Source organism: Anoplopoma fimbria, chromosome 15 (genome assembly GCF_027596085.1).
Source record: "Anoplopoma fimbria isolate UVic2021 breed Golden Eagle Sablefish chromosome 15, Afim_UVic_2022, whole genome shotgun sequence".
Classification (NCBI taxonomy): domain Eukaryota; kingdom Metazoa; phylum Chordata; class Actinopteri; order Perciformes; family Anoplopomatidae; genus Anoplopoma; species Anoplopoma fimbria.
In genome coordinates, this window is record NC_072463.1 from 1,407,192 (window position 1) to 1,432,191 (window position 25,000).

General features: G+C 41.5%; 1 protein-coding gene across 1 annotated transcript in view; it reads left to right on the forward strand.

Annotated features, from left to right (window-relative positions):
• The window catches only part of LOC129103647 (neuronal PAS domain-containing protein 3), a 271,158-nt gene that overhangs the window by 221,433 nt on the left and 24,725 nt on the right, over positions 1–25,000 (forward strand). Inside the window, exon 6 of the mRNA XM_054614220.1 lies at positions 4,880–5,060. Coding sequence (XP_054470195.1) covers positions 4,880–5,060 — 181 coding nt within the window. The remainder of the gene's footprint in view (positions 1–4,879; positions 5,061–25,000) is intronic.

Genomic DNA, 25,000 nt, shown 5'->3' on the forward strand with positions numbered 1-25,000 from the left:
TCTTTTTCTTCGACCGAGCTGCAAGTTTCCGACTTTGTTTTGTGTCTGTTTTAAATAAAGGTTACACGCAGCTGAAGCTCCATCACACACACACACACACACACACACACACACACACACACACACACACACACACACACACACACACACACACACACACACATTCAGTCCCATCCTCAGAACCCTCTGGTTCCGTCGTGGTTATCACATCACTCTTATTGTCTTTTGTCACTTCTCATCCTTGTTCTCGGAGGGCGAGCGGAGTGATAAAGACAGCCAGCGTCTCCGCTGCGTTTTAATAAGATTTATCTGGAGACTCCAAACAGACAAACAATGTCAAAACTCAAACTGAACCTGATGGGACTGTTGAGTTTTTTCTGCATGGAGGTCACTCCAGCTACTCCTTTATTAATTGTTTCAGTCGGTCATTGTTTTGGTAAAAGAAAGGTTGAACATAGTTTCATTGTTTGGCCAAAAGTCAGATAAAAGATCAAATTAGGAAATAGATCTCTCACTTCAGTGTTGTGGCTTTGTAGAAAAACAACAGTCAAAATGAACGAGACTCAGATATCTTTAATTTTATTCCCTAGTTCAGTTCAACCTCCAAAAACACTGGATCCTACATTACCCATAATGCAACTCAATAGCTCGTCTTTCGGTAAATACCCATACCTGTTAAACTCAACACCTCCAGTTCGTTACATTCAAATTATGCCTATAGTATAATCCAATAGAGTTATGTGTCATGATGTATAACTATATTTTAGTTATACTTATACAACTCTGAAAGTACAAAAGTAAATAAAGAGAAATTTCATATTGCTGTATTAGTAATTTTATTCAAGTATAAAAACGTATTAATATACAAAAACAATTGAATCCAATGTTGACTGAAACAGATTTCTGCATCATTTATTTTGCATTTATCCACTTTATTCTCTGTAATCAACAAAATGTTCAGCCTGTAATAAGTTTTTTCCTTTCTCTCTCTTTTATGGCTGTAAACAGTCTCACAGTTTCAGAATCCATCCACCTCTAGTTCAAACACACGTGTCCTTCCAACATCTTCAGAATATTTATCAGTTTTTCTTGGATTTGAAGTCTGTTGTCTCCTCTCTCTGTATTCTGTACGTCCTCGTACTCCACCGTCACATAAATACTAAAAATAAAACACATTATAATGGTATTAAATCTCTTGGCCCACCTCTGTGTAAAAGCAGGAGAACATGATGTATTGTGGTTTACGGTTGCCAAGGATTCTGGGCTGATTAAAAAATCTCGGGTTGGCGTTCATCTTCAACGGGTGTTTTTGGTGAAAAACAGACTCTGTGTTCCATCAGAGTCACTTCAGTCGCCAAGTAAACATATTGCAGTTTGTGCCGGCGAGGCGTCGGTGCAGGACGGATGTTGGTTTGTGTCCTTCATCTCCGTAAATGTCACACTTCAACTGCTTTCACCCGACACATCGCGTCATTTTATGCTTAAACTGACGGTTCAAATATATCTTTACACACACAATGACCTCTAACAATTTGTTAACTATCACAAAATGCTTTTACAGGTTGGATTTCTTGCCTTTACTTTAAATTTGAAGCAGAAACATCAAACATAGTATTCTTTTTATCATTCTTATTATTCTTTTTATAATAATACTATTTGTTTCTATCATCATCATTATTATTGTTGTTTTAATGGTATTATTATCATCATTATTATCATTACTATTTTATTACAGGAATAATATTTATTTTTATTATTATTATTACTATTATTATTATATTAAATTACTTTTATATTTTGAGGGTTTGGGCACATTATTTGTTATTTTATATATAATTATTATTTTATTATTATTTCAACAACTTAAAGAGACTAAACTAGAACTACCTGCAGAACTTCAAAAATTTCACCAATTTTATGATTAATTGTCATCTGACATTTGATTGCATTCATCTTCCTTTCATTTATTTACCTATCAACTAACATTTTAACAGTTGTCATCTCTTATTTTTGACTAAGAGTATTTTTGCTTTAAATAATTACATTTAAATTGATATTTCAACCAGTTAAAGAGAGCAAACTAGAACTATGTGCCGGACTTCAAACCAAATGTTCATCACTTCTCTCCAGGAGGTCGAGCCTGTGTTTGAGTAGCAAGATGAAACAGTAGAAGCTTGTTGTTGTTGTTGTTAGCTGCCGTATCCAGACTAACTGCTACAGACAGCAGAGGAAACGTGCTGACAGAATTTATAGAAGAGTAAAGTAAAGTACAGAATTCAAACTCAGTACAATTCTATTCTAATATATGAAAACAAATATTGTTGCCAAACCCTCAAAATATAAAAGTAATTTAATATAATAATAATAATAATAATAATAATAATAATAATATCAAATAATTTAAACAACAAGGTTAATGATGATGATGATGATGATGATGATAATAGTAATAATCAAAACAAATAGTATTATTATAATAAAATACAAATAATAATAATGATAAAGATATGTGATGTTTCTACTTTTTTAAAGTAAAGGCAAGAAATCCAACCTGTAAAAGCATTTTGTGATAGTTAACAAATTGTTAGAGGTCATTGTGTGTGTAAAGATATATGCTAATATCTCTCTCTTTATTTTAACATGTATTTTAGAATTGTAATCCTGATTTTAATCCCTGTTTTTAATATATGTATCAATAATGTGTTTATTTTTCTTTTCCTGTATGTTTTTTTAAACATAATAAACATAACGCTGATCCATTTATTCTGTTACTTGAACTTTTTTTTGCTTTTTGTTCAGTTAGACAGCTGCGTCTTCATTGGACTGTAGACTTTAGACATAAACCCACAGTAATGTGCTTTATTTTTTCCTCACTCTATTGTGTGGTAATTCTCTGTGTTGTCGCGGTAACCGTCTGAATGTCTAATTCCTCCTCTGCCTTGTTCCCTCTGTGTAATTAGCTCCAGCGACTTTATGTAAAATAGTTGTGCCAAGTTTTAATTGATTAAAAGTCGGCGTGTTATTGCGACGAAGAACAATGTAGATCCAATTTGCACTGTAACGTGTAAACATGAACACTAACTCCCATGGTGCACCAGGGTTTCTGTGTGTGTGTGTGTGTGTGTGTGTGTGATTCAGCGTTCATTCTCATTTCTTAATCATCACTTTCTGCTCCAGATGAGACTTTATGAGGGGACTAAATTGCTTTAAAGGGATTTCTTATTAAAGGGATTACACCCATGTAATCCCCTTTGTCCCAGCGGACCCCCAAAAACCTGAACACACATCCACACACACACACACACACACACACACACACACACACACACACACACACACACACACTCATACAGTACATAACCAGATTAGCATGTGGAAATAAATGTGCACACAGTTTTTGATGCGCTACAAATGAAAACACGCGTTAAACGACGAGCACATCAGTCACATGATCCCGTTGAAAATCGTGTACTTAATTGTGAGTGTGTATGTCAATTACACAAAAAATTAAAGTGTTTGTGTGTGTGTGTTTATAACCTTGACACGCATCTGTTTGTGCGTGGTGTGTATTATGTGTGTGTGTGTGTGTGTGTGACTGATTGTGTAGCGTAACGCGGTGGTTTTGGCGGCGCTCCCTCGTCTCATCCCCAATTAACGAAGACAAATCCGCTTCCATCGCCGCTAATGACAGTCTTTAAGGTGAAGGGACTCTGTATTTATTTAATAAGAAGAAGCTTATTTATTTCATTTCCATGAGAATGAAAAGACGACGCTGATTCGCTGAGGGACGGATTAGAGGAGGAGGAGGAGGAGGAGGAGGAGGAGGAGAAAGACAGGAAGTTGGATGGAGAAGTGAAAAGATGCATGAAGAGGGTAAAGAAAGTATGGATAAGAGGAGGAGGAGGAGGAGGATGAAGATGGAGTGAAAGAGGAGGTGTAAGGCAAAGAAACACTGGCTGTGTTTACATGCAATTTTCCTAATAAGCTGTTAAAATGGCTTAATAATATGAATTATCCAATAATATTCCCGTTTACATGCAGCCCTCAATATTGAGATTAACGTAGAACGACCTCATGTCTCATCTTCATCATCAGTGAATCTCACGTCCACATCAGTCTCTGCTGTGTTTGACGGGTCGATGTCCTAACACGTCGTTTATCACGTCTAAATATGGAAAAGTGGAACATCAGGAGCTAAAATCAGTTTTTATCAAAGAGTTCCAGAGGTGGAGGACTTGTTGGAACCGTGTGAACTCCTCCTCCCTCCTTCAGTCCTTCAAACATATTCATTCATAGTCATATTCTCATATTCTGAGTGGAATATGAGTGTGCATGTAAACGTAGTTACTGAGAAAGTAGAGGTTACAAAAGAGGATGACAAGGAGTTATTGTGGAGGAGAAAGAGGACGGAGTAAACGGGAGGAGGAGGAATAATTTGATGAGGTAGCAGATGAAGAGAGAGAGAGGTAAGAAAAGCAGTAAAGGAGAAAAAGGGATGAAGAAGAAATGGAAGAGGGTTATATCAAAGTTGTAATAGACGTGACAAATTAGATAAAATATGAAAAGCAGAGGAGGTGGTAGAGAAGGAGGAAGAGATGGAGGAGAAGAAACAGTTAGAACATGAGGAAGAGGAGGAAGAAGAGGTGAGATTAGATTAAACAAAGAAGATTAAAAAGTAGATGAGCAACAGTTCTGGAAACTTTCTAAAACTGGTGTCAGGATTTGAATTTTTCAATTTTTGTATAACCCGACCATTTACACGCCTAAACGTTCTGGACATAATCCGTAATCCAGAAGGTGAAGGAGAGGACGACTAAGGACAGAATCATGGGTTTAAAGGATGAGAGCCGTCTCCTAACTCTTCACCTTCTTTGTGCAGGTGGAGCTGACCGGCAGCAGCGTCTTTGACTACATCCACCCCGGCGATCACGTGGAGATGGCGGAGCAGCTCGGCATGAAGCTTCCTCCGGGCCGAGGCTTGTCTCTGTCCCAGGGAGCCGTCAACGAGGACGGGGCGTCATCGGCCTCGTCGTCCTCGCACTCTGAGACGCCCGAACCAGGTAGGAGCCGAGGGAAGGGTGGAGGACATCTGTCTGTTTGTTTTTGTCCTCACAGGGCGTCATGGCCTAATGTACAAGGTTCATTTATTACCACTTTTGACAAGAGGAAAAAAGAAGACAAGAAAAGAGAAAGAGACAGACAGACAAGGAAATAGTTGCAGGAAATATTATGAAGAAAATATTAAATTAAAGGTCATGAAAGTAAAGGAGGGAGGAAAGGTCAGGAGGGAGATGAGGAAAAGTTTCAAGGTAGTTCTTGGCAATAATGTTGTTGCCTAAACCTAACTAAGTATTTTAAGATCTTTTCCTAAAACCAACAACATATTTATCTTTTATTCTAAACCTAAATATATTTAAAAGACTGTACGCATGTATTGAGAAGAAGGTGTGGACTTCAGAAAAAAACAACTAACTTTAGATATCATACGAATTGTTGAATGAAGATTTGTTGCGTTCCGACGCGTCCAACACGAACACCAGAGGTGAACCTAAAGCGCTTTATTTTGAAGCTAAGCACCGAAAACCAAGCGTTTGGTATTGGACCCGTTGGGAGTGTGAAGGTGTTGCACTCGCATCCTCACTCTCTGTTACCTCGATGCCTTCTTCCTTCAATTGTTCCCCAGATTTCCCAGCATTCCATGCTGCAACTTTGAATACAATTACTTCGCCCCATTCTAAATCCATCGCTGCTGTAAACTGAGAAAAGACACATCGCTCAGTGGGATTCTTTGCTTTCCCATCTTCCATCCCGCCATCTCTCTCCTGCACCACATGTTCAAGACTTTTTACCTTCCAAATGCTTTTCATTGTGCCTCTCTCTCTCTCTCTCTCTCTTTCTCTCTCACGCTGATGATAATTTAAGTATTAAGGGAAAATCCATTTATAAATTAAACAAAATGACTTGATATCCATCGAGTCCCTTAGTTCATCAGCCTGTTCAAACAAGGAGGGGAAGATTGGCTTCGCGGCGGCCGGGGTCTTCGGAGACGGCGCGGTAATTAGATCTGCCGCGGATTTATTCTTGGCTGATTGGTGCTGGTGATGGGTGAGGGGCGGCTTTAAATTAATTGGAGTTCCACATTTGAGGTTTTGTTCTTTTTTTTTTTTGTTCTTTGACTTTCTGCAAACCTCTAACCGAGCCTCCCCATGCACCACAACTGGAGAAAAAAGAGAGAGAGGACATATGTGTGGCCGTCAATGTCAATATGTCTGCAGAGAAGGATAAGGAGAAGATCTTAAAACACGCATGGGTGTTTCCCAATGCTAATACGCCCTAAAGATAGAAAGATACAAAGACACTGAAGAAGAAGAAAGAAGGATAGAGGTTTGTATGGATATCTGTGTGATTCCCAAAGTTAATTTGACCAGAGACAGAAAAAGAGCAAAAGAAAGAAGGAGGGGGGATGAGGACAAAGGTGTTTGTTCTACCATGTTAATTTGTCTAGAGAGGGAGATGGAAAGAAAGAGAGGCAGGGGATGTAGGGACGTGTTTGAATGTGCATGAGTGCTTAGCAATGTTAATTTGTCCAAAGGAAAAAAGAAAGAGAGAGAGAGAGAGAGAGGTTTCAGACGGACATGTATGGATGTGAAGGAGTGATCCCCAATGATAATGTGGCCACAGAGAGAGAGGATTAGGATTCATGTATGTGTTCTTTAATGTTAATTTGTCTGGAGGAAGAGAAGAGGTGGAATAAAGAGAGAAGAGGAGGAGGGCTGGTATGAATCTGTATGAGCGTCTCCCTGGGAAGGCGGGGCTTATATCAGGCGTCCAGGGTATATCGGCTCGTTCTTTTTCTCCCTCAGACAATGTGAGGTGACTTTCTGACGGACATGAAACTCTTTGGATTGAACCGTCGGTACAATGAGAAGTTACGATGATCAGCGTGTCGGATCAGGAGATTATGAAGTCCTTCATTCTTGCCGTGTGTCGGCCGAGAGACATAACCGACTAGACTTTGATCCACGAGCAATCAGGACGTGTGAGATGCCAACTTTCAGGAACAAGAATGTAAAAAAGTAACACATGCTTCTATGAGGACTTCGTTAGTTTGTATTGTTTTCTTTAACATTAAATTCCCAGCATCCTCCCCTCCACACGATGAGTAATGCATTTCCACAGGCGCCTTCGGCATTAGTTTTTCATTCTCAGTCGATACCTGGCCAACACCGCGCCTGCCAACGCGTCCGGCTGAGCTTTCCCATTTGTTTACATCGTTTGTTTTTTCCCCTCCTCCTTCTCTTCCTCCTTGAGGCGTCTTTGTTTCCTCCGTCCTCTCTCACCGGCCGACGGCATTCTCCCCGTTCATCACCGGCCTCCTCCTCATTGCACCGGAGGAGTCTCCGATCGATTACTGCTGACTTTGTTTCTGTGTGAAGTTTCACACTCGGGGCTCCGCTTTGTCTTTTTATATGCTGATGCTTTAATGTGGGGAGGAATTTATGATGTTTGGTTGTTTTTACTTTATCTGCAGGACTTATGGTCATCCTTTGGGTCCAACACAGTCTCACAAAATACATTCTATGTTCTGTCAACATGGACACGAATTATCCCTATTTTTTGTGTCGACATTATGTTAAAAAACAAAGTTTGGTTTAGGCCACCACTTAGTTAGATTAAGAAAAAACATCATGATTGGGCTCAAAACTAACGTACGGTTAGGTTTAGACAAAAAACCAACAGTTAGGTTTAGACAACAAAACCAACAGTTAGGTTTAGACAAAACCAACAGTTAGGTTTAGACAACAAAACCAACAGTTAGGTTTAGACAACAAAACCAACAGTTAGGTTTAGACAACAAAACCAACAGTTAGGTTTAGACAACAAAACCAACAGTTAGGTTTAGACAACAAAACCAACAGTTAGGTTTAGACAACAAAACCAACAGTTAGGTTTAGACAACTAAACCAACAGTTAGGTTTAGACAACAAAACCAACAGTTAGGTTTAGACAACAAAACCAACAGTTAGGTTTAGACAACAAAACCAACAGTTAGGTTTAGACAACAAAACCAACAGTTAGGTTTAGACAACAAAACCAACAGTTAGGTTTAGACAACAAAACCAACAGTTAGGTTTAGACAAAACCAACACTGTCATGATCTACAACTCATTCTGTACCAAACCCCATCATGGACACATGCAGCTTAAAACGAGCACAAAGTTGCCCCATTTCCTTTTAAAGTTAATCGGTCTGAATTACTTTTTTCTTTTTAAAGCTAATAACTGGTCTTACCTTGCTGGCTGCTCTGTCATAATATATCAGACAGCTGACCCCATCCTTTTAATTACAGTCACGCTCATAAAGTATTGAAATTGGAGTTAAAATATGAGATGACCTTGGCGGAGAGAGATCTTCCTTTGAAGCTCCGCGCTGCTTTCAACACCCCTCTTGCACTTAAGGAGAGTCATCTTTAAAAGCACATGACGCAATTTGACTAATATCAGTCAAACTGAGGCTGAGAGGCTCCGAGTCTCTGACGCTTCTGAAGGCTGAGTGGTTGGAAATTATTACTCGTGAGTGTAATTCAGAGGAGGAGGAACGCTATCTGCAGCTCTTACTTCCTCTCACTGCGGCGTCTTCATTACATATCATCAGTTCAGGGTCACCAGAACATTTAGATTCCGTCTGATGTCTGCTGGCTGTTGACTTTGACCTTTGACCTCCTCACTGGAGGGGACTTGTAATTCTGATCGTGAGGGGACTGAAGATCATTTTGCTTTTGACCTGATACAGATGATCTGACTTAGAGAATTACTAACTTGAAAACAGCTTCAGCTGCTTTTGGTGTTTTGAAAACTGATTTGTTGCGACATGGAAGCTAAAAGTTTACATTCTTTGGACAAATTTCAGTCCTTTTAAAATCACAATAATCCAGGTTTCCAAGGTTTTTGTCACTAACTGCAAATTAAACATTTTTCACAGAACAAATCATTACATTTGCCGTTAAGATATTTTGCATACAAACAATGTCCAATTGGATATTCACGAACAACCAAGCTGCTTTTAGTTTTAGAAGTAATTTAGACTGAAGGCGAGGCAGTGGCACGAGATTAGTCCAAATTTGAGTCTTGGTGAATTGTCGTCTTCAATACATCACATATATCAGCCTTCCTCCAACACACTCAACATCCTCTCGTCACCTCATCAATATATATTAAAGCCAAAACTTACTTTTCATTTGTTAAGAAGCATGAAAACTAAATCGTCATCGTCTCTGTAGAGCTCGGAATGTTTCTGACCAGCTGCACCAAAAGAAAAACTTAATTCAACATGCAGAAGTTTACAACTACGTCTCACGTTTTGTTCCAGACTTTCAGTTTGGACCAGACTTCCAACAGTTTTCATGTCGTTTCACGACTTATCCATCACTGACGACGCTTTCATGCACACTAATATTCCACTTTTTTTCCCTGATATGACAATAGTTAGAACTTGATACGACTCGTAAAAAATTGAATATTCCGTTTTGTTTTGTGTAGCAATTCCAGATGAAGACGTGTGATATGTTGATATTATTCAGGTTTCAGGAGCATTCTTTGGACACTTATACAGCTTATTCAGAAAATGCAAAAAAGTTGAATATTGCATAATGCATGTAAACGTAGACGCTGTCGATTTGGTCAACTTTAGTTAGTTTCCTACTAAACTCCAGCAACACATGTCAATTTCCGCTCATTACATGAATACATTCTTTTCAGAAGGAACATCTTTGTTCACAGGAAACAGCTTAGTTAAGTTTAGGAAACAAAAATCTTATTTAGGTTTAGGAAAAGATCCTGAAATACTTGGTTAGATTTCATCAACGTGGTGCTTTTTGTATTTCAGAGGCTTCTTGAATGCATCATACATATAATTTGTCCCTCTTTTTTATTTAAAAGACTCTAAAATCTCTGATGTCAAAGTGACTTTTGAACACACCGAGAGGTCGAGATTTCAAAAAACCTTCCTTCCTCAAACCTGCATGACCACATGATGATGACACCTCCGACAGAAGAAGAGTGTTTTCATCCTTCATGTCCTTTGTCCCGGATCGACTAAACTCAAGCTTTGTTCTTTGCTGCTGTAATGACGTGTTTTACCTTCAGACTCCAACGCTCAGAATACATGCAAGTACATGGTCACATTTACAGCACGAACCTCCTGATATCCATAACTTCACTTTTCTCCTAAACTTCAGTTCAGACTTAAAGAACCAAACAGAACCTGCAGCTGACGCTTCGTTTCATTCCCGTTCACGCCATCCAGCAGAAAAGCTTGCAAGTTAATTGAGTATTTATTTCAATTTTCTCTCATCAGAGAGAAAAATTAGTTAGAAAAACACCCAAATTTCCAAAGTCCTTGTGGAAGTACCAGTGATTCTGCCCTCCAGCAGAACGCCATAAGCTCTCCGTTATTGGCTCCTTGCGGTCTAATTGTGCGCGGCGTCGCCTTATTTCAACATCATAAGTCTTTGATTATTGTTGCTAATTACGCGATTAGCACAATGGAGGGGAATAATTCGTCATAATCGCTCACATTTATCATAATTACACAAGTTTACAGTCACCTACGTTTAATGTCATTTAGAGCGGCCGACTGCTGCTGCTGCCCAAGGACGAGCTCTCTGAGGGCGTGTGTGTGTGTGTGTGTGTGTGTGTGTGTGTGTGTGTGTGTGTGTGTGTGTGTGTGTGTGTGTGTGTGTGTGTGTGTGTGTGTGTTCGATGGTGAAGCGTGTTTGTATTTGCATTTGAAAATGTCACTTGGACTCCAGGACACGAGGCAAAGGTCAAATTTGGTGGGATGCACACACACACACACACACACACACACACACACACACACACACACACACACACACACACACACACACACACACACACACACACACACACACAGACACATACATTTTAATCTCACCCTCCAGTCTTCTTTCACCTCTTTCTTTGATCCTCCTTCATCAAATCATTCTGTTTAACATCAACTATAAATACACGTTTCATTTAGAATCCTTGAGTTCAGTCTGTAGTTTTAGTTTTTTCTTCCAAAATGGCGTCAATATGAGTCTTTCTGATCTAAATTCAGGTTACAAGCCGTTTTGCTTCATTGAACTTCTTCTTCTCGTTTGATCCTCGTGAAACCTTGATTTGTTTGTCACGTAGCCTCCATACTTCAGTAACAGCACCACAATATATTTTCTTAAACCTAACTAAGGGTCACTAAATATGAAGAGTAAGTTTTCCATAAGATACCATACGAACCGTTGTATGAGGATACGCTGCTCTGGTTAATTAAACAGCTTATTGTCATAGAGGTTACGTTAACGACAAAGCATCATCAACAATGTTCCAAAGGAATGTATTTTCTACCGGACTACGTTTGTTTTTGACGAATCACAAATACATAAAATAAGAAGTCTCAGGCGTTAGGTGGAGGATGGGGCTGATCGGTCACATGTAACTTTCACCCAGGAGACCAATGTCCGTGTCCAATGTTTTGAAGTCGTTTTGTTCCCAAATATGAAACATAATGGAGATGCAGTTGATTCTGCAAATGCAATACAAGCGTTTAGTGAAATGCAACCAGTCAGGTGACGTAGATCCTTCAGTTTAACGAGGACAGCTGGTCTGATGTCTGCAGCGTCTCTCGGCCTCACAGAGCTGGAAACACAAAGTGGTTTTGTCAGACCTGCTAAACGGCTTCACACAGCAGCAGCAGATCCTCTAAACTCCACACTCACTGGGAGAATTAGTCACAATGGGTTTAGTGAAAGTGCTCGAATTAATTAAATCAGTGTCATGAGTGTGTTTTAAAGAAAAGCAATAAAACCACTCGAGGCTAACAAAGAACTTTTTCAGAGGCGGAGGATTATTACTAAAACAAAATTATCCGTTTGGTTAAGTTTTATTAAACCGCCGCGCCGCTCTAAATGGAATCTTTAGAGTACACAATAGCCAATCACGGGCTATTATTATTAGAGTTTTCTAATTAGGCTGCTTAACGAGGACGGGGGCCTGTTTACAATGGGAGCCGGAGCTGCTCAGATAACGACAGCAGAGGACAGGGCGACGCCGGACCACAAATAAAGCGCTCCCCTCTCTCTGCTATCTGTCTGTCACAGCGACGATAACACGGGAACTTCTCAAGGTCCAAGAACCAACTTTTAATTTGTGGACACGCGATGAGTGTGTGTGTGTAGGTGTGTGTGTGTGTGTGTGTGTGTGTGTGTGTGTGTGTGTGTGTGTGTGTGTGTGTGTGTGCGCGCTTAATCAACCTAAGTTTAAACAGGACGCTGTCTTAAACATGATGAAGAGGTGTGTGTGTGTTTTTAGTGAAGATGGAGAGGAAGAAGAGAGGGGGAAAGACAGGAAGTCATTTTTTGAAGAGTCTGTTACATGATGTTAAAAAAGAAGAAGGAAGGAGAGATGAAGGAAAGAGGAAGGAAACAACATAAGGAGGCATGAATGAGAGGAAAGAATGGAAGCAAAAACAGTTCACCAAGTTCTTTACTTTACTACCACTTTGCCTTGTAGACCTACTTTATTATTATCCTAATACTTCTACTCCACTTTATTTAAAGGATAACTTTAGTTGAACATTCAGATTCATGATACAGCATTTAATCAACTAAATAATTATAGATTTAACTAGCAAGCAGTATGCAAATTAATTAAAATGAGCTCCTCATATTATTATTATTCTATCAGGAGGCCGCTGTTCGTTCCTCATGCAGATGAAAAGTCAACATTCATTTATTTAAGTAACTTGCATACTTCAGTAATGGAACTTTTGTAGTTATTTTAACCTGAACAACAAACTGTTTTTCCTTGACCTAACTAAGTTGTTTCCAGCGAAGACAGAGCTTTATTTTGAAAAGACTGTATTCATGTCACGTGTCGCTGGACATTTTAATTGATCAAGAACTGTTTTATGAGGATACGTTTCATGGTGACAAGATCTGTCCACACACTAAAAACCTTGCAAAGTACTCAAAGCTGATTTACAAAGTGTAAAAGTACACAAGCATCACCGCTGAAGCACCATGATGAAGACATGAGAGACAGAAAAAAGAAAAAGAAAGAAAGATAGACAGCAAGAGAGGATGGAGATTATAAGGAAAGGAAGAAAGAAAGGAGGAAAAAGAGAGAGAAAGAAATAGAGAGGTTTCAGGTGAGGACGATGGAGGGACAGAAAACAAAGAGAAACAGAGAGTGAATGTCCTCAGGGCTGAACTGCTGGCAGCAGACAGCACAGCAGGAGGAGGTCAAAGGTCAGCGCTCCGTCTGGGGTCTCACACACACACACACACACACACACACACACACACACACACACACACACACACACACACACACACACACACACACAGAGGTCATCACTGATGTCACGTGAAAACCTCGTAACTTTTTTTTTTTTTTTTTATCAGTTCTTGTTTTGCCTTATAGGAACCGGAAGGTCACCGGTTCAAGTGTGTGAGGAAAGTTGTTTTGCCTTATAGGAACCGGAAGGTCACCGGTTCAAGTCCCACACATGGACAAAGTGTTGAGCAACGACTAGTAGCTGCAGAGGTGCCAGATGCCTCCTGGCTGCTGCTGATGTGCCTCAAAGCAAGGCAGACTGCTCCCCTTAAAGTCATAGCTTCACACTTCTTCTTATACTAGGATGGAATTGACTTTCATGAAGTAAAATCACACTAAATGAACATCATGGTTAACAAACAGACCATAAACTCCCAATGTTTACTGACTGGACGACAGAGGAGTCGCCCCCTGCTGGACAGCAGAGAGAATGCAGCTCTAACACATGAAGCTTTGTAGATCTGTTCATGTTCATATCAGATGAGATGTGACAGTCTTCATACTGTCTTCATCATGAAGAACAACGAGCAGCGTCTGTCCCGTCTGATCAGAGACGCTGACTCGTGGTTTGTGTTCATCAGAAGCTCCAGTTCCTCACAGACGCGTTTTGTAGAAACAGTTAGCAGCTCGATGAACATGGCCGCCGCTGCTATTCCTCCTCACGCCTCCCTCTGATTACGGATGCTAATCTGTTCAGTCCATCCATCTGTCCTCTCTCTCTCTCTCTCTCTCTTGGATTCAATTACACCAAACACACTCCTCACTCTGGTATCATCTCTGTTTCTTCTTCTTCTTCTTCTTCTTCTTCTTCTTCTTCTTCTTCTTCTTCTTCTTCTTCTTCTTCTTCTTCTGTTTTTTATTTTCTACCTCTCTTTCTTGTTCGCTCGTCTTTTATCTGCTGCTGTCTTCCGGCCAAACATGAACAGACGGATGAGGAGAGGGAGAAATTAAAAAGAGAGGAAACAAAGACAGAAGGAGGAAAGAGACGAGCGAGTTATGGAGATGAAAATGAAATAATGTAACAAAAAGAGAGAGAGAGAGTTGATGATCAGTGATGGACTGTGATGCAAGTTTGAAAGCCAACTGCAGTCATTTTGTTTTGAGTTGAATTTGAATCGTAGATGCCTGAAGTAAAGAGACAGACGTGATGCTTGTGGTGAGTTCAGTGTCTGTTCAGTTTTCAGTGTAAATGCCACATGAGGAGCAGATGGACGTTGCGTTTAGGTAACCGTCCTCTCTGTGGGAAATCTGATATTTGTGCTGTTTGTTTTTGTTTTTCTTGTTTATTCTACCTGAACCTTCTCTCCCTCCCCCTTCCCCTCTGTCCTCCTCACCTCTCCATCTCCTCTGTCGCTCACTCCCTCTTCTCTCTTCTTGTCTTCTTCACCTCATCCTCTCCTCTCTCACTCCCTTCTCATCCCTCTCTGTCCTCCTCACCTTTCCTCCTCTCTCATTCCCTCCTCCTCCTCCTCCTCTGTCCTCCTCACCTTTCCATCTCCTCTCTCACTCCCTCCTCCTCATCCCTCTCTGTCCTCCTCACCTTTCCTCCTCTCTCATTCCCTCCTCCTCCTCTCTGTCCTCCCCACCTTTCCATTTCCTCTCTCACTCCCTCTCTGTCCTCCCCACCTTTCCATTTCCTCTCTCACTCCCTCTCTGTCCCCCTCACTTCTCCTCTTCCTCGCCTCTCTATCTCCCCCCTCCCTCTCTGTCCTCCTAACTTTTTATCTTGTGTTCTCTTATGTTTCTATTTCTACACCTCCCTCTCTCTTTTTTTACTCCTTTTCTCCGTCACTCTCTCTTCGATCACGTCTCTTTCTCTGGAAGTAATTATGCAGGTTGCAGATACAGACAATTACTTATTATCTCTCCTCATTGTGTGTGTGTGTGTGTGTGTGTGTGTGTGTGTGTGTGTGTGTGTGTGTGTGTGTGTGTGTGTGTGTGTGTGTGTGTGTGTGTTTTGTTGCTGTGACCTCTGACCTTCTTCAAAACAAAGATGAGCTGTCAGTCTAGTCGTCCATATCAGAGAAAACAAATTGTTCTTTCATTTACTCTCCTCTTCACGCTCTCCTTCCTCTCTCTCTCTCTCTCTCTCTCTCCTCATCATCTCTTCACTTTGTGGCCAGAAGTTTGTGGACGCCTGATTATTTCATCATTATTATTATGATATGCTCCTGTCGCTATAGAAAGCTGCAGGATGATGTAGCTCTGTAGCTAACAGGAAGTTAGCATCACTGGAAACAGCCAATGGGATTCTTCTATTTTCAATTTTGGATTATTACAGAAAAGAATCACTGTGAAACAAATGTTTATGATTCTTACTTTTATGATGTTTGAATTGAAAAGTAAAAAGCCAACGTCAGGCTATAAAGAAACTCCACCGCGGTCACATGACTTCATGAGCTGCGTATTTAATGACCTATTTTATATCAGAGAACTAAACGTTCAGATCTCTACAGAAACACCTTTAAACACCCTGAGACGAGAGAACAGGAAGTGGAATAATGCTGACTCATTCCTGCAGAACTCTACGTGTTTGGAAAAGTTTATAAAGATTGTAGAAATAAAGAAGAATCTTTAGTTTGGACCATCGACCAGCAGCAGAGACCTGGATCACTAGTTTCACACGTTGTTGGAAACCTGAAAGAAAACATAAAAAGAACAATAGACTCACCTCCCAAATATCACATAAATGGCCCTGATTAAACTTTGTTGAAGGTTGAATTAAACAACATGTCATTAATGTGTTTGAAACTAAATTACACTGAAATGTGTGTAAAATATTTTACTTTTTAAACCTTTATTCCAAAAAAATATACACGGAACCCGATCCATGTTTAATGAGGTCATATATGGAAATTACACTGAAATAAAAAATATATAAACTTTAAGGCGACACACACTTTTGTTTCCTCTTCTTTCTCTCTTTCCTCCCTCCTTATTTCCTCTTCCTCCCTCTCGCCTCCCCCTCCGTCTCCATCCATTTCCACTTGTATTCTCTTCCACTTCCCCTCTGGATCCGTTCCCAAAAGAGGAAGAGGAGAGGCTAAAGACAGCTTAGAGAAGCCTTAAGAGTCCCGTCACAGGGAGATCACTGAAGAGGAGGGGAGGAGGAGGGAGGAGGTGTCTCTGTGGAGGAAAGACAGGAGACGAGGAGAGAGAGAAAGACGAAGCCAGGATCAAGGCGTCTCCAGACTATTAGAGCGCTGTTTGATTTGAGCTCATTGTCCTGATAAGACTGTCAAAATAAAAGTTTTTTTTAAATCACAGAGAGGAGGAGGAGGAGGAGGAGGAGGAGGAGGAGGAGGATGGTGATGGATGAGAGGATGGAAGGAGGAGGAGAGAGGGGGAGGAAAGGGAGGAGGTGAGGAGGAGGAGGAGCAGTTTTACCTTGTTTTACCTTTGGTTCCCATGCAGGCTTTTACATTGTGGGAAAAAGCTTTGAGGAAATCTACCATCACACACACACACACACACACACACACACACACACACACACACACACACACACACACACACACACACACACACACGCACGCACGCACGCACACACACACACACACACACACACACACACACACACACACACACACTGTCTAAACCCAAAGTCTTTTATTTTATTGAAATGTTACTTTAATGGGACGTTTTATTTTGTCAAAGTCCGCCACATAAAGACTGCACCTCCTCCTCCTCCTCCTCCTCCTCCTCCTCCTCCTCCTCCTCCTCCTCCTCCTCAGTCGTCTCCTCTCTCTCATCCTGTTCTCCTTCTCTTTGTCCTTCTCCTTCCCTTCATCATCTTTTTCATCATTTCTCCTTCTCCTCCTCTCCTACATTCCCTTTACACTTTTCTCCTTCCTCCTCCTTCTGCTCCTCCCGCTCTCTCTTCTTCCTCCTTATTTCTAACCTTTCCACTTGCCTCCTTCCTCTTCATCCACCTCTCCCTCCTCCTCCTCATCACACTCCCTCCACCTGTTCCTCCTCCTCTCCTGTCCCTCAAACTCACACTTCCTACGCCTCCTTTCCCTCTTTCTCCTGCCTTTACCTACTTTACTTTCCTCCTCTTCTTCCTCTCACTGCATCTACCCTCCTCTTCCTCTGAACATCATCTTCATCCTTATCATGTTGTTTCTCCTCTTCCTTTACCTCCTTCTCCTCATCATCCTCTCCTTCTTCTTCTCCCCGTCTCCTTGCTTTCCTCACACCTTTCTACCACCTCCTCTCTTCCTTCCTCCTCTCTGCACCCATCCTCCTCTTCCTCACCACCCTGTCTCCCTCTCTTCCTCCTCTCCTTCCTTGTCTTTTCTATACCCCTTTGTATCTCCTCCTCCTCTTCATCCATTGAAGCCAGCACCTCCTCCCTCTTTTCCTCCTTCTTTCTGAGCCCTCACTTCCTACACCTCCTTTTCCTCCTCCTTCTTTCTTCTCTGTCCCTACCCTTCTCTTCCTCTGCACCGTCATCATCATCATCTTCATCCTCCAGGTCATGTCATGTATCTCAAGTGCTCCTTCTCCTCATCATCCTCTTTTTCTCCTCTTTTTCTCCTCTTCCTCCTCTTCCTCTATAATCCTCCTTTTCTCTCCCTTCCCTCACCCCCTTCTTCTTCCTTTTCTTTCCTCTTCCTCCATCTTTTAGTCATCTCTTCTTTTCCTCCTTCTCTTCCTTCCTCTCCTCCCACTCCTCGTTCCCCCTCCCCCCTTCTCCTCCCCCTAGCTGTATCCTCCTCCCTCCTCCTCCTCCTCCTCCTCCCTCCCCCCCTCCTCCTCTTCCTCCTCCTCCCCCTTCAGTAAACTGAAAAATTATCACTCTGACTTTTCTTCCTGACACAATTTGTCAAATCCTGCCTGATAGGAAACACATTCTATTCATAAGGCAAGTCTCGCCTCCTCCTCCTCCTCCTCCCCCTCCTCCTCCTCCCCCCCGACTAACGGTAGCAATTCAATTACAGCCGAGGAGGCGATAGTGAGCCGGAGAGGCAGGAATATGACAGGACAGTTACAGAGTGTTTACACAATTAAACTTTCACTGACAATACTCTCCATCTGTGATGAATGCCTCGCACGCCCAGAGAGTGTGTGTGTGTGTGTGTGTGTGTGTGTGTGTGTGTGTGTGTGTGTGTGTGTGTGTGTGTGTGTGTGTGTGTGTGTGTGTGTGTGTGTGTGTGTGTGTGTGTGTGTGTGTGTTTATATACTGTATGTTTAGGTTACTTATGTGTGTGTGTGTGTGTGCGTGTGTGTGTGTGCAAGGGAGCGAGCTACGGCACATTTGTCATGATTGCCTCTCGCCCGCCACCCTTCAGAAGTCCCTTGGCTCCCGCTGTTGCATTGTGGGTAAGAACAGGAGACGAAGGAGGAAGAGAGAGGGAGAAAAGGAGGGAGAAGATGGAACAGAAAAAAAACAGGAGGAGGGAGGAGGAGAAAGGATGAGTTGTTGGATCATTGGGTCGTTTTAAGTGCTTTCGAGAGCTGTGGTTAGCTTAGCTTAGCATAAAGACTGGAATCAAAGGGAAACAGTTAGCATGCCTCCGTCCAACGTTCAAAAAGGAGGATTTACTCCACCTTTAAGGAGAAACGACGTCTGCAGGAGAAGTTTCTCTGGATGTTGGAGGCGTCTCGGCCTCACTTGAGTTGAGTTTAAACAAAAAGTTGTTGGGAACATTGCTGAGCTCATAGGAGCAACAGGACGGACGACAGGGCAACAGAAGCACAGCTTACACAACAAGGAGGTTTGCACATATGAGCAATTTGGCATTGTAGCTTTCTGCAAAGCACAGATTTGTGGAATCTCAATGTTTTAGAACCAAAAACATTCCTGTGTTTTTAAAGCTTGTGATGCTTTTGCTGGTTTGAAACCCTGCTTTATGGTCTGTTTGACTCTAAATGGAGCATCATTTACTAAATGAACATCATGCTGTATTGAAGAAGACTTGAAACTAGAGATTGAGACCATAAACTCATGTTTACAATGTTTACTGAGGGAATAAATCAAGAGAGAAGTAGAGTCATTTTCTCATAGACTTCTATACAACCAGAGGAGTCGCCCCCTGGTGGACAGGAGAGGACTGACGGAGGGATGGGGGAGGAGGGAAACATCTCTCCTGGGATCTTTTCCTTTTGCCTTCCCATCTTTAATTCATTCTTTCTCCATCTTTTTTGTCTTCCCTCTTTTCTTCACTCACCTTGTTTCACTATCCCTCCTCCTCTCTTATCTCCTCCCCTGTCTTCCTCTTATCTCCCTCCCCCCCTCTCTCCCCATTCCTCCATCTTTTCTATCTTCCTTTTGCCTCCCCCATCTTCTCTCCCTCCTTCATTCTCTTTCCATCCTCTTGTCTTCCCTCTTTTCTTCCTCCTCTTTCCTTCCTTACCTTTCCATTCCACCCATGTTTCACTCTCCTTCCCCCTTCCTCCTCCCTTACCCTTTTTCCCATTCCTCAATCTTTTCTTTCTTCCTATTTGCCTCCCCGCCATAGACTTCTATACAGCCAGAGGAGTCGCCCCCTGATGGACACTAGAGAGAATGCAGCTTTAACACATGAAGCTTTGACTTCACCTATAGTTACGTAAACTAGATGAGATGTCCAGAGCTTGTTGCATGTCCCGATCCCTACTTCCTGGATAAAGTTATATAGTTAATAGATTATTTGATCTTGACATGGTGACCCTCTAACGTCTCGTCTCCACCTTCATCCTGACGGTGTCATGTGACTTTCTCTCTTAACGTGCCACACGTGTCCGTCTTATCCGCCGTATTATAGCCACACTTGTTAAACTAATTATATTTGTGTCTTCCCCACTTTGTCGCGTGGCGGCGTCTCGTCTCGTCTTGTCTCATCGTCGTGGCGACGGCTGGAGGTCGCGGTGACCTTGGTGTAGCCGTCTTTTGTCTCGCGCGTTAGCTAGTTATCAGTCGGACACAACGGGCTCTCTGTTAGACTGTCTGACAATGATACACCGTCCCACCGAGACACACACACACACACACACACACACACACACACACACACACACACACACACACACACACACACACACACACACACACGTGTTAAGAAACCCTCGGCACTCTGGGTATTGTCCAAAGATCACAGGCGTAGGTGAGTTGTTCTTTTTTAATTAATCATTTGTCCTTCAGGCGGGGGAAAGTTTCCGTGCCGTAGATAATTAGGTCCCAGAGTCGGCGCCGCAGACACCTGCTGCCTTTGTAGCCCTAATCTCCGTCTTGTAGGAGCGCCGTCCCCGAAGACGCCACGGCAACGCACGACCACGAGCAGAATGAGAAAACACCTCTGAGTCCCCACATGCTCCTCCTCCTCCTCCTCCTCCTTCTCTGCTGTTTGTCTTCTTTTCATTCCCTCTGCTCCTCTTCTTCTTCCTCTTCTTCTTTTCTTCTTTCATTCCCTGTCGTCCTCCTCCTCTTTTTCTTCTTTTCGTTTACTTTTCATAACTTCTCCTCCTCTTTTTCTTCTACTTCAGTTTGTCTTCTTGTCATTCCTTTTCCTCTTCCTCTTCCTCCTCTTTTCAATCCTCCTCCTCCTCCTCTTCTTCTTCTTCTGTTCATCTTTTATTAATTCCTCCTCCTCCTCCTCCTCTTCTTCTTCTTCTTCTTCTTCTTCTTCTCTTCTTCTTCTTCTTCTTCTGTTTGTCTTCTTTTCATAACTTCTCCTCCTCTTCCTCCTCTTCTTCTTCTCTTTGTCTTTCACTTAATTTGCTGCAGAAACTGTTCCCTCTCTTCTTCCTCCTCCTCCTCTTCTTCTCCGTCTTCTTTTTTCTGCCTATCGCTCTCTCTGCTCCTCCATACCATCAATCTCTTCTTCTTCTCCTTGTCGTTCTCCCCCACGGTTCCTCCCTTCCTCTTCTTCTTCTTTAATGTTTGTCTTTTCTTCCTCTCACTCCCTCCATTCCCCCGTTCTTCTTCTTTCTCTTCTTCTTCTATTTGTATTTTTTTTCTACTTGCCTCTCTCCTCCTCTTTTTTGTTGTTTCCTTCCACCTTTTCCACCTCCTATTCTTCTTCTTCTTCTTCTTCTTCTTCTTCTTCTTCTTCTTCTTCTTCTTCTTCTTCTTCTTCCTCTACTCTTTCTTCCTTTCTTCATCCCCCCATTCTACTTCTATTAGTGTCTTCCTCTGACTCTGCCACTCTTCCTCTTTCTCCTCCTCATCTTCCTCTTCTTCTGGTTTTCTTTTCCTTCTTCTACTTCTTTTTCTTCTCCCCCTTATTGATTTCTTCTTCCTCTTCTTGCCTTCCTCTCTTCTTCATCCACTTCTTCTTCTTCTTCTTCTTCTTCTTCTTCTTCTTCTTCTTTTCCTTCTTCCTTCTTCTTCCTCATCCTCTTCTTCTGCTTCCTCTCCTTGCATCTTCCTCTTCCTCCTCTTGTGTCTTTTTTCCCTTCACGTCATTCATGCAGAAATTGTTTAATTGTAGAAGAACACACACACACACACACACACACACACACACACACACACACACACACACACACACACACACACACACACAGCGTGCAGCCTTGGTAAATGAGGCGTTGATGTGGCAGTGTGTGTGTGTGTGTGTGTGTGTGTGTGTGTGTGTGTGTGTGTGTGTGTTTCTGTGGGGAAACTAATCCTATTAATTCAAAGTGAATAACAAAGAGATAGACAGAAAGGGGGAGAGAGGGAGAGAGGGGGAGTCCTGCTCCCCTGTCGATCGCCCGTCCTCCCTCTCCTCTGCCTCCTCTCTCTCCCTCCATCATCATTATTCCTCCGTCAGATCGGCGGCTGATTTCCTGGAGGACTGAGGGAGAGAGCGGACGGACTGACGGAGGGATGGGGGAGGGAAACATGAGGGAGGAGGGAGAGACGGAGCTGCACCTCCTCCTGGGAGGCCTAGTTTCCTCTTCCCTTCTTCTTTCCCTCCCTCTCTCCTCCCCTCTCTCTCTCTCTAGTTTCCTTCCTTACCTTCCTTGCGTCTCTCTATTCGTCTCTTACCTTTCTATCTTCTTGTCTTCCCTCTTTCCTTACCAGTTCCACTCTCCCTCCTCCTCTCTCATCTCCTTTCCTCCCCTTCCCTTCTCTCTTTTCTCTCTTTCTTTTTCCCTCCCGTCTCTTTCCTTCTCTCCCTCCTTCATTCTCTCAAGTTTCCATCTCCCTCCTGTGTCTCTCTCTCACCTTTCCTCCCTCTCTTTTCCTTCCTTACCTTCCTTGCTTCTATTCCTTTCTCCCCTTTCCATCTCCTTGTTTTCCATTTCCCTCTCCCCCTTTTTCCTCTTTTCATGTTTATACTTTTGCTTTTTTCTCCTCTCTTGTATTAAACTTTTCTCCTCCCTTTTCACTCTTCCTCCCTGTTTATCTCCCCCTTCTCTCCCCCTCACACTCATTGTATAGTCTCACCTCTCTTCTGTTTGTCATTCTTGATTTTAATTTCTTCTCTTGCTGTCTTTCTTGCTTTCCATCTTCATCTTTTCCTTCCTTCACCTCCTTCTTGTCCTCTCTTGTTTCTCCCTCCCTCCCTCCCCCTCCATCTTTTTCTCTCCCCACTTTTTCTTTTGTCTCATCACAACGTCCATCTCTTTCTTTCTCTTTTCTCACTTTAGTTTTTATTTTCTTATGTTTCATTTATGTTTGTCTCTTACTTCCTCCCTCTCTCTCCCTCCCTTGTTCCCTCCCTCCCTCCCTCGCCTCTTGTCTCACTCTCTTCAAGGACATTTATATTATAAAGGATGAATTTGCATATTAATTCATTTCTTTCAATTTTTTCAGATTAGACGTTGTCAACACGTATCAGCGCTGATCAAACCGCCGCGTCCACCAGAGAGTGTGTGTGTGTGTGTGTGTGTGTGTGTGTGTGTGTGTGTGTGTGTGTGTGTGTGTGTGTGTGTGTGTGTGTGTGTGTGTGTGTTAGGGGAGTTGTAAAGGCGGTAAAAAAACCAGCCTCACAGTGTTAAACACACAAAAACACACTCCTGTACACAAAATACACAAAAACATATTAAAAGAAAGAGAGAGATTCTTCTTTGAGATTAGTGAACTGAGTGATGATACTAATGTGTCTCTCAAAGAAAAAGGTTTGTTTAAAAGCCCAAAATAACTGAATGTTTGCATTAAACAGACAGAAACCTGTGGATTATGGATTATGATTCCTGTCTGTCAGAAACTAAAGTTTAAATAGTCTGACGTTAACCTCGTCTAAATAAATGACATTTTATTCTACTTAATACATTTACTGAAAATGTTATGAGGGACACTTTATTGCTGAATGTATTGTGACAACAGCGTAAATCAACATGTGTGACTGTTTCAGTGATGAAAACTGGTTTTATGATTATTAGTCCGTCTGTTGGGATTAAAGGAGGAAGTCAGGTGACTTTATTAGACTTTTACTCTGGAGGGCTCTGTTCATTTCCTGTTTCCTAACAGCGAAAGCTTCCCTGAACTTTACAAAGTGGAAGTTTCTTTTAACTTAACCAACCCTCAACTTTAGAGTCACTGCAGAACAGGAAGTGCTTTAAATTGCGTAAACATGACTTTCAAAATATTCATCATGCTTCAGTTTCTGTGAGTGAATATTTGTAGGAAAACAAATAAAATACAGACTGAACATTTTATGTTAATTACAAACCTTTCCTCATTAATCCCTGCTCCCTTCTGTTCAGCTACAGAACAACACTCAGTTCAATAAGACTTCTGACCTTTTTCTGTATCGACTGTTGATCAACGGTTCTGTTGATTTGTTGATTTCTCTGTTGTGAGGTTAATACGGCAGGAAAAGAAACGCATATTGATCCGTTTGTTTTCATTTAAATGAACAGAAAGTAGTTCAAGTGCAGACAGAGAGAAACAGTGTTGACAACAGACACAACTCTGATGAAGTATTCATTATGAAAATAAGGAATATTTCTCAGTTTTACAAGGAAAAAAACACTTTCAGTTATAATGACATAAATCAAAAACGCGAGTTTTTGAACTTCTGTGATCATTTAATTTACAAAATTGGACACTATATATATATATATATATATATATATATATATATATATATATATTTATACAACATTTCTTACCAATGTTGGAAACAAATAAAACTCTACTTGCTATATATATTGAACTATTTATATTTGTACAGCCTCTCCTCTCCGCTCTGTGTTCAGCTGACTGAAGTTCAGTCAAAGTTTCACAGATTTGTTGTCACATGACTGTTGGTCTCAGATGAATCAGTCATGGCTTCATAGTTTCACTGAGGAGCTCGGAATTTAATGTTTTTTACAGAATCTGCTTAAAACAATTATTTTAAATGAGACATGTAGAATAAAATGTTTTTGATGAAATAGGCTTTGTTTTGTTCAAACAGAAGTGTTTGTCGTACATGATGTGTTCAAGGATCATCGGAAAGATAAAAATCTGACGATAATCACGCTTTTTACAGCTTGTGGCTTTGATCAACCATGAAGTTTTGGTGATGGTTTGGAGAAAACATGCAATTCAATCTTCATGCACAGGACAGTGAACCCTGTAACAAATACACAAACCACTGCAGCCTTAACAATAACAGAGAGAAACAATGGAGCATAATAAATAAAAATACACAAAGAATAAGACTAAAGTTGTATATAAAATGACATTTTCCATCACAATGTCAACG